This window comes from Branchiostoma belcheri, unplaced genomic scaffold (genome assembly GCF_001625305.1).
Source record: "Branchiostoma belcheri isolate BF01 breed outbred unplaced genomic scaffold, Haploidv18h27 scaffold72, whole genome shotgun sequence".
Lineage (NCBI taxonomy): Eukaryota > Metazoa > Chordata > Leptocardii > Amphioxiformes > Branchiostomatidae > Branchiostoma > Branchiostoma belcheri.
Window position 1 is genome coordinate 171,020 of NW_017804376.1, and position 10,160 is coordinate 181,179.

The following is a 10,160-nucleotide window of genomic DNA, read 5'->3' on the forward strand; positions in this document are numbered from 1 at the left end:
AATAAGTAGGGGGAAAAGGTTTTTGTGATGTTTCAAGTTTGGAGTTGAAACAATCCTGTACTAGTACAGTAGTGACTTGTGGAGAGGCAGTGGAAAATGCAAAACATTTCAAGATCTACAGTACCTTTCTCTGTCTCTTAGCAAAACCTTGTGTGCCCAAAACTTACATCTTTCCTCTTTACTGCATTGTTATGTTTACCGAAGGAAAACATATTGTTTTTGCTGTTGGGTTACATCATGTTGCAAATTTTCATGTTGCACCACATACTAGTATATGAATGTGTTTGAGGAAGAATTAACAGAGCAGACCATATGCGAAGGTAGACATTATGCATTTGCTTTGCAAATGTTACCTTTCTTGTTTTCACTTATGTGATAAAACCAGCTTGATTCCACCTCCTTGGTCCCTGATTCTGGCTCAGTGCCATAACAGACAAAACCTATCTGCAACTGTGCAATAAATATTCATGGGTCATCAAAACAGAAGACGGGTGTTTCCCACAGGATTGACATGATGACTGTCTCAGAAAAATTGGTAAATACAACGATGGAAAACAAGATTTTCATTGAAACATTACAGACAATGTTTCTGCTATTGTACATGTAATTGTAAAGGTGCAAAAAAATACATGTACCAGTAGTATGATGCAAAGATCTTGAACAAGCAACTTTTTCTTGCATTTTTTTCCAAAATTTCTTTATGAGTACTACCTGAAGTACTGCTATTCAACAAATACACATTTTAGCCTGTTTTTATGTATGTATGAATGGATATGTTTTTTGTTATTACTACTGGTAACATCAAGTATGAGAAGTGGTGCAATGGTTCAGCTTATAATGGCAGTGTGTGTGGGCAACTGTACCTCAAAAGTTCCTTATTATCATAATGTTTGTTATTTAAATGTTTAACTGTTAATATCAGGCCATATTGTGCATTACTGGCTGAATATAAGGAAAATACTGATTCAGAAATGTCAAATGTCATTGCAACCATTCATTCTGCCTTTGCTAATGGCTCTTGCTATCCAGGAGAAAATCAGCCCCGAAAACGGAAAAAAAAACAGGAAACTGACGGCTGTCAATCAACGTCAACTATCCCTGCTAAATTTGTCAGTGTCATCTCTGCTGAACGAAGATGGTCTCCTGTGGGAACAGACCCGCTTCTTTCAGCGTGACGTTGAAGTCCATGTACGAGAGCTTCCGGCGCGGGAAATTCGTCACCAGCTCATAACGCTCGTTTGTGTACCCTTCTGACATGACCAGCTTGACCAGCGTCTGTGTAACACATACATGGCAAGGTTACTGGACAGTAGTACTACCATCATACACATCATACAGTGTAGGTCATCCAATCACCTACACTGATGAACACAGGAGAGTGGGTACTGCTCTTGTGCCTGGAAAAAGCTCAAATAAATTGTGGTGTTAGTGCAAAAGCTTTCCAACAATCATCACTCAACATTCTTATAAAAACACAAATCTTTAAGAAACAAAGGGAAAGGGGACTAACAGCTAATTTCCCCACTATTGGGTGTGACTTTAAGATAAATACTTCTGTGATCTTTCTAAACCTTGTCATGCTATACAAGTACATTATGCACAACTGTTTGTCTTTTTTCACTCAATTAGTACTCTACACAAAGCTTGGATTCTGATTGCTTGAGAAGAAAAAAACAAGTATATGGGGAAATGAGCTGTAATGTGAAAGTCCTACCATGAGTTTGGCAGATGCTGGGAGGGAGAACTGTTTCCGTTTTCCGTCGGGAAAGCGTACCATCAAGTTCGTCTTTGGCCCTGGAAAGGACAGGTGGTGAAGAAAAAAATAAAGAAGACGCACAAATAAAAGCAGAAGAAAAAGAGCTTCTACAAGCGCCTCTGTGGTATGTTTGTACATGAGATAGTAATCATAACTAAAAGCATACCCTCTTTCGTAACATTACATATATCGTATACCAACTTTTTACTTAGCTATTTATTTATCTATCAATCTTTTGAATACACTGGTTAGTCCCTTCAATTTGAAAGGGATAAAAAAAATTAAATCATAACTTTGTTACCAAAACAGCAAAGTGGGAAGGCAAACAAAACCAAATATTCAAAAATAAGGCATTAAACAAAATCTAAATCATTATTCGTTTGGGTCAGATAGTCGACGCCATAAAAAGATTATCCAAGTGGTGTGAGTGGTTTAGTGGATAGCAGCCCGGCTTCTGGACAGAGGGTCGTGAGTTCGAGTCCCGGCTGCTGATGCTCACTCATCTTGCATGCTACTGAAAAGGGTTCCTATGTATGAGAATTTAAGCCGTGGTCCACTGATCCAGGGGGCAAGAAGCTAGAGGAATTTTCACGTACAATGGTTTGTGACATGGCAGGATTCGAACCCGGATCCTCTTGGTTCTGAGCTGAATGCTCTGCCGTTATGCCACACGACCGCACTTCTTATGTGATGGCCATTGTGTTAAACAACTATTTATACAGACAGTGAGTGCTAACTCACAGCAATCTGCAGTACCATTTATGATTTTACTAGACAAGAGATAGCATGCCTTACCCCCATCATTGTCATCATCATCATCAGCTGCTGCAGTGCTCCCATTCACCGTGACAGATGGCTGTGTAGAGTCTTTAGCACACACTGCACCTCCATTCTGACTTCTGTCCTCAGTACTGTTCTCTGCCTGAGTCCTTTCTGATTCCTCTGTCCTGGAATTCGAGGTCTGTGCATGCCCATTCGAACTCTGCACTCTGACATTTGAACTCTGAACTCTGTCCTTGGGGTCGGGGGTGACAATCCTTTCGACCTCCACGTCGCTGTCGTTATCGGAACTCTCCCCGTTCACGGAGTGGAATGTTTCGCTCTCGTCGTCGGTGATGTCCAGTTCTGACTCGGAGCTGGAGTCGTTCGCCGCGTTGACGGGTTTCTCGGATGTGGCTTCGGTTTCCTGTAGTGACGCTGCGATAGCTGCCTCCAATTGGCTGTCCTCACTTGCGTCAATAATGCTTTCCTGCTGGTAGAATTTGATTTGATATATTGAAAATGTAATACAATACAATACATGTGGGACAAAGGCAGCTGTTGCTGGTGTTGTGTCCCACACATAGAAAGAAATATAGTAGGACAAACAATACTCATTTTCACTTGTGTTAAGTGAGGAAAGTCGTGTAAAGTGCCTTTCCCAAGGGCACATGATTGGTGGTATGTCAGGACTTTAACCCGGGACCTCTTGGTCAAGCACTCTGCCGTTACGCCACATGACCCTACTTGAATGACACAAACTATTATGCATGATGTACAAAATATCTAATAAACTGGTGGAAGTACCAACTACTAAGTATCTAATACCAGCTCAGAAAACAACACGAATTAGTCATGCCTTCAAATACCAGAGTTATCAACCAAGAATTCAGGTATTCAAAAACTTTTCCAAGAACTATTGTAGAGTGGAACTCGTTGCCACTAAGTACAGTTGGGGCATCACTAGAAAGCTTAAAACAATGCCCGCAGTTAGATGTGCAAAGGTTGGGTGTAACAGACAAACAAACAAACATACCCTTTTTGTTCTCTTCTTCGGTGGGCTGCAAGATTCACCATCCAATGCACCATGGTCAGTCAGGAATGTGGTAGCTGTGGAAAAGTAACCAGAATATACTCACACCAGGAAGAACAGAAAATTTCAAGACTTTTCCCTGCTTCAACTACATTTTGGCACAAAATTATATCAATTTTGTTACTCAGGCAGCAGGCTAATGTTAAATTTAGGAAATAAAGAGATCATTCAATCAACTTACCCATGTCGATAAAGGCAGTAGGATCAACAGTATTCCACTCAGCCAGCCTCTCTCCTTGAAAATAATAGTAAATAACAATGTATTAACCTCATATGTGAGACAAACATAAAGTCGATGTTGGTGTACAATCACTCTTTCATGATGGCATGGACACCAAAAAAGTGAAAAAATGGCAGCAAGTACATGTACTGTAGGCAATAGTAACTTTTATAGTATGATACAGAGTCTAGTTACTGAACCAAGATGTCGAGTACCAAGATTTAAGTCGTCCGTTTTGCTACCTTCCTCTAGACAATAATGTTTTCTCCTACTCCCCACTGCTGTAGATAATACTTTTGGATGTATCACAAAGAACTTATGTTTGTAGTTTCATTTTAGAAAAAAAGACAGCATTTCTTTTACCGTACCTGTTCTTGGGTCCAGGACAGCAATATAGGGGAAGGTGTCGACCTTGTAAAACTGGATGTACCGCTGGCCCTCTGCGCTGTCATGGTAAACCTACAGGACATGACAAGGTCATGGTAAAAATAGAAACAACAGCAACCAATTTCTACTGGACAGTTCACAGAAAGCAAAGAACCAGCAAAGCTCAAAGGTTGGTCTTAGGTGAATATGTTTACAGATAGAAGAAGAAAAACTAAGAGGCTTATGATTGATAAATCCTAGATTGAAAGTTCATCCATGTGGGTAACAGTTATCACGAAGAAGGATTTTGAAATTCTATTGCCAACACAAAGTTTTTGACGTAAAACCAAATTTTTGATAGCATAACACTTGGTAAGGACCGGTGTATCCTTCATCAGGATAATGAATGACGAATCACTTCAAAATGTAATCTCACAAGAGTTACGGTTACAGACACGTGACCTTATTCACATGAGACTTTATGGATATGTGATGTTAGCAATTGATCAAGTTATCCTGATGAAGGCAACAGCGGTCATTGAAAATTTGATCCCTGTGAAACCTTGTGTTGGAATATAATCAAACTTTTTACTATGATTACTACCAACACAGATAGATTCTTGATAGGCAGCAGCGTGCAAAATACCTGGTTGCCCAGTTGCTTCGGGCAACCAAATTTTACTTGGGGCAACCTATTTTTGAACGTAGGTATGAAATCATGCCCACTTTGTTTGCACCACTGTATCTGGCAGATGCTTTTTAATTTTAGGTATTAATGGCAGCCTTTAGTATCAGTTAACTAAAGGCTGTTAGAAATATTCTCAAAGCTATGTATGTAACATAACTTAATTTGAGGAAAGTAGTAACTTATAGATGGGGCAACCTAAAATTCTGATGGGCACCCTAATTTTTGCTGGGGCAACCTGGTTCAAAAAAGTATTTTGTACACTGGGCAGTTATACTGACTATACAGATACAGACCTGCCACAGCACGAAGTGCTCCTGTACGATAGACTTGACCAGCCCGTTGCTCCAGACGTCCCTGTTGAGCTGCTGACAGGGAAACTCCTGCACGTTCTGCACATTCACCAGCAGCCACTTGTTCCCAGTCTCACCCTCCTTCTTCGCCTGCAGACAGCAGCAGAACCATGTTAGCAACTTTTATTGTAATCATAAAGCAACATGAAATGTATTCGTGAATAGTTTCATCAGGTTGGTAAATCACTGAGTAAAGAGACTATTTTTACAGAACCAAGTCTATTCAACCAACGTTTCTGTGACCAATTATGTACCTATCCAACTCCCGTACGTTTGGGACCGCATTGTAGATACAGTTCCTGTAACCACGCATATGTGTAGATATGTAAATATTATATGTTTGGGAATGCATCTATAGCAGCAATGCCTGTGCTGCAGTGCAATGTAAACCAGTCAGAATTGCCCTGAGGAAGGTGACAGACGGTCACTGAAACGATGGCTGAATAAAAGACTTGGTTGTGTAAAAAACCTCTCTTTACTCAACATGAATTGTCACTATAAACCAACTGATATAAATCAACTTATTTGTTACATGTTAGTGATAGTTACAAAATGGTAGAAAAGTACATTGTACAAGATCTTACTGTCTCAAAGGTGCCTTTGTGTAAAAGGTCGATGGGAGGTCTGAAGAGGTCTTCTAAGGTTCTCTTCTTTGCTGTTGTCTTCCCACTCAGTCGGTCCCGCAAAGCTTGCTCCTGTTGCCCTACGGAGTGAAGTGGATTTAGAAAACGATGACTACATGTAGCTACAGCATTATTGTATGGAGACTTGCATACTCCAAGATGGTGGCACCCATGCAGATGTGGGTAAAAACATTACAGGTTTTCTTTATGTAAACCTAGTTCTTTAGACTCCATGCAAGTTAGATCACACTTCTATAATTTTGTTGGGACATGAAAATGTTTGAGGTAAACTAATATAGCCAGTAAGCCATACTTACTTGTCTCAGCTTGGAAGTCTCGAAAACCATCAAACACAGACCTTGGTTTTCTTAAGCGTCCTTGTGGCACTATGGAAAACACAAAAACAATCACTTACTAACAGAACTTTCTTCGTGATGTACTTAAAGTCATTTATGTTTTTTTTTAACTTTTTGCTACACCAATTTAAGAGAAGTTTAAGGATGGTGATTCTGTCACAATTTTCTTCCACAGCAAAAATTACTTTGCAGCACTTGTAGACAGTACCTTTTTAAAAAGTTGTTTTAAACCAACTCCATCAATCAACTTCACAACATACTGCATAATCTGACTACCATTATTGTGTACAGATATGAGTGAAAAAATATTTTTGTTTACCATAACTCTGGTACAGAGACTCCTCTACCAGTACACCTGCGGTCTGTGGAATTGGGGCTCGCACTGCATCACTGTTTGACAGAAAATTCAGTTAAAAAAACTTCAGTCGCAGGTAAACCTTTGGCATATGAAAGAATATCCCTTGTTGTGAAGTTACGAATGAAAGACTTGGACATACATGTAATACACAAGTACAGGGCTCAAAATTCACCTAGTAGTATATACATGTATATGAGTTCAAGTGAAATTGGAGATCAGGTACTTCTGACGTCTACCTGCAACTATTACTGGTTCTTGTATTGGTTACTATCTTCTATTTCTTCCAGTTTGGGGTCAACTTTAGTCAGCTCTGACAAGGTGGGGAGGGGCACTCCTGGTGTGAAGGGGCAGTGGTTGCCAAGTTTTGTAATTTGCATTATATTGTTTTAGGGTCACTACGCCCTGTTCGTAACCCTACAGCCGTAACTACCCATAACAAAAAAAAAACGGTTATTTTACGCTGTGTACTAGAAACCAGTCACTGCTACATTCCTTTGAAGCTGATTATCAGATATATTATTCCAGGGAGTAGTAGGTAGTTACCTATATTCATTCTGAGTTCTACAGTTCTTGAATCATAGGCTTCGACACTTACTCTGCTATAGATGGTCCTGCTCCATCTGGCACTGCCCCTGGTGTGCTGGAGGGACCAGCCCCTCCGGCTGAACCTGCTCCCCCCTCTAGGTGCATGGTAATGGCCATCTCCAGGTTGCCTCCACAGGCCTCCAGCATGTGGCGTGCCACATCCTCTGTGGTATCTACCATTTAACAAAGGGGTGTTTGTTTTGGATCAGTAATAATCAGTTTACTATGTGTATTATGATTTGTATACTATGTGTATTCGATTTCCCAGACTCACACACATCTTGGCATTTTTAATTTTTAAATCAGGCCAGCTCTGGGCTATATCTTTAATTGCTCCTACTTCTATTGATCATCATTTTTTATGCCTGTCATTTTTTATATCTTTATTAGTCTATATATAGTATATCTGAATGAAGGAAATCAATAGATTGATACTTAGATAGATAGACGGATAGATATATTGACTGATATGTTGGTTGACTGATTAATTGGTTGATTTTTTATTGTACTACTGTTAATTCATTTTCTTGCATGAAGGGAATGAAAAGAGGTTTTCACACAGTATTTGCGGTTTATACAGTTCTGTAAATACAGTTTTGTGACTGCTTCATAGAAAACGGCTTGGATTTGTCTAGGCATAGTTTTCCTTGACACTAAAAATAGAGCTATGGAGCCTCTAGTTGCAAAATTACCTATGGAATACCTCTACCTGCTACCTGAATAAACAAATAAATTTTGCTTAAGATTGACAGAATCAAAAATAATTTGCAAGTCAACATGAAAAAAGATTAAGAAAGTCAGTCATAATTTTGTGGTCTCGACTAAGGAGGTCGAAATTTCCTTTTAAAGTCGGTTTGAGAGAGAATTGATAATCTTGATTGAAACACGGCTGGCGGCTTCAAGCAGTTTGATGGCGTGATCAAACACCATTTATAACAGCTTTCCACAGGCTAAAACTGCAAACCAGCTGCAGAGCGGTACCTATACAGTGTTGACAACAGATTACCGTGGGCGTCTATTTTGGACCCAGCCTACTTTGGTGGATAAAACAGTTTCTAACCACACTCAAATCTCGTGCAAACGGTCACCACACCCTACCCTTATTCGTCTCTCAGTAGAACGATTTTTAACCGCGGATTTTTACCTGCAATGGCGCGAAACTGCTCGATGAGCGCGTCCATCCCTCTCAATTTTCCAGGGTCGGCCATGATCGCGCCAAAATCCCAGCAGGCATAGCGAAGGAGGTCAAGGGGCATCAGCGCACCAAACCGCACAAAAACATATCTGCAAAAACTTATAACGCAATAATCATAGTATATTTTGTCACAATACATTTCATCTTAATCTAGTACAATTGATACTTATTTTTATAGCTAAGGATAATTTTTTATTACGTAATACGTAGTTGTTTGAAAATGTTGTTTCGATGCTGTGTAGGAAATGACAAATCGAAATTTCGGACGTCCATGTTTGACGCTGGTAGGTAAAAGTTTATTTTACTAAATTCCTAAAATAGTTACATCAGTTTGACTATAGTTTCCACAAGCTTAGTTCTTCTTGTATGTGTTGCCGTCGTCCAGGGTGAAAATACCTTGTAGTTTTGTGTAATTAAAGTCGCAGATTCTTGGAGACGTCAGAGATTTGTTTTGTTTTGACCAGGTTTTGTGTTGTGTAACCGGGTAGTCACCTTTGCCCTATAAAAAATAACCTTCGATAGTTTGTACCGTTAACTTATGGAATTCTGACTTCCTTGGTATTATTCCCTTCAAAGATACATAGATATATTGTCCCAAGTAGCTTTCAATCTTGTGATGAAAGCACCTTGGTTGTCCTTCGTTCAGCTTACCTGCAGTCAACATTTCTATACTTCTAGTTCATAGATGATGCCATAAGAAGAAGCCATGTCGACTCCAGAAGCAGCCTCTCCCGCTCCCTCCACGCCGTCTGATCCTCCCGCTGTCTCCCCGGCGGTCGCGGCAGTCCGTCGGCGATGGCGGCGGCCCAAACGCCGCGAGCGGAACGTGGCCGGTGCAGCCTTCAGCGTCGTCGTCATCGCTGCTCTCAGCACCGCCCTGGCGGAGCCCCGGTGGTTCCACGTCCATGGCGGGAAGTGCCAACACACCAACGAGTACATCGGCATCAACCTGTTCCTCAGAGACAGCACCGTCCAGCCTCTACTGGACGCCTACTGCGTCACCGCGCACGCCGTTCTCATACTCCGGGTCGTCTTCACGCTCTGCCTGGTTGCCATGGTTACCAGCATCGCTGCCTTCATAATAGACATCCTGGGCTCGATGAGGAAGTCCTGGAGGATTCTCAGACGTAACGGAGTGGCGAACATCCTGACCGTTCTGCTGTGCGTGACGGCGAACGGTTTGTGTTACTGGGCCTCCACCATGATGTACGCGCTCCAGCACAGCCACCGCATCTACACGGGAAGCAAGGTGTACGTCACGTTCGATGTTGGGTACTACCTGGTGGCCGGCGCGGGCAGCGCGGCCGTCCTGGCGGTGGCGTGCGGACTCCTGCGCAGATACCCTCCGGAAGACGACGACCAATCAGACGGACTGATGCTGATGGATAACGATGAACTAGATTTCTGGCGGGGAGTGGAATACGCAGCCATGATGGAGCGACAGCAGGCTCCACCTCCTGCATACGCTCCTTGAGACGGATCAGTGTTTTTGACTTAATAACGTCTATTCCAAAGACTAAGTATGGCCTAAGAAAAAAAGGTTGTGTTTCCTGTTTCCCGACCAACCCTAGAAAAAACTGTTTCCTGTTTCCCGACCAACCCTAGAAAAAACTGTTATCCCTAGCCTTTTTTTGTGGATCCCTGCAAGGGACATAAATTTTTCGAGCTGATCAACCTTAAATTTTTTGAGCTGACTCCTGAGTGATGAAACGTTGTACAATCGCTTTTCCAACATTGATATTGAAAATAGAAGTGTCCTCATGCAAGTTCTACTTTCATAGAGATTGCCAAAGTCTAAAAAAAAGAAAAAG

The 10,160-nt window shown here is 41.3% G+C and overlaps 2 protein-coding genes across 3 annotated transcripts; one reads left to right on the forward strand and one right to left on the reverse strand.

Moving 5' to 3' along the window:
- Positions 1–687: 687 nt before the first annotated feature.
- LOC109485079 (UBX domain-containing protein 7-like) lies at positions 688–8,397 on the reverse strand. Of its 2 annotated transcripts, none has more exons than XM_019788510.1 (12): positions 8,299–8,397; positions 7,165–7,327; positions 6,531–6,601; positions 6,173–6,241; positions 5,817–5,935; positions 5,176–5,322; positions 4,197–4,287; positions 3,790–3,843; positions 3,552–3,625; positions 2,552–3,005; positions 1,715–1,794; positions 688–1,275 (listed from the first exon to the last, which is right to left on the reverse strand). In XM_019788510.1, the coding sequence occupies exons 1-12, from the start codon at positions 8,360–8,362 to the stop codon at positions 1,117–1,119; spliced, it is 1,545 nt and encodes a 514-aa protein (XP_019644069.1). In that variant the 5' UTR covers positions 8,363–8,397; the 3' UTR covers positions 688–1,116. The 2 variants fall into 2 exon arrangements, with proteins under 2 accessions (XP_019644069.1, XP_019644068.1); XM_019788509.1 differs by having other exon boundaries at positions 2,552–3,008.
- Positions 8,398–8,554: 157 nt separating this feature from the next.
- On the forward strand, positions 8,555–9,928 carry LOC109485091 (transmembrane protein 127-like). Its single transcript, XM_019788525.1, has 2 exons — positions 8,555–8,633; positions 9,028–9,928. The coding sequence occupies exon 2, from the start codon at positions 9,056–9,058 to the stop codon at positions 9,821–9,823; it is 768 nt and encodes a 255-aa protein (XP_019644084.1). The 5' UTR covers positions 8,555–8,633; positions 9,028–9,055; the 3' UTR covers positions 9,824–9,928.
- The last annotated feature ends 232 nt before the right edge of the window (positions 9,929–10,160 follow it).

What these genes read in the sequence shown, in the direction of transcription:
- LOC109485079 (XM_019788509.1), bottom strand. Translation starts at nt 8,362, where the DNA reads ATGGCCGACCCTGGAAAATTGAGAGGGATGGACGCGCTCATCGAGCAG. An exon ending in TGTCCTGGACCCAAGAACAG is followed by an intron (nt 3,844 to 4,196) that starts GTACGGTAAAAG and finishes ATTATTTTCAAG; the next exon opens with GAGAGAGGCTGGCTGAGTGG. An exon ending in TACTGCCTTTATCGACATGG is followed by an intron (nt 3,626 to 3,789) that starts GTAAGTTGATTG and finishes ACTTTTCCACAG; the next exon opens with CTACCACATTCCTGACTGAC.
- LOC109485091 (XM_019788525.1), top strand. Translation starts at nt 9,056, where the DNA reads ATGTCGACTCCAGAAGCAGCCTCTCCCGCTCCCTCCACGCCGTCTGAT.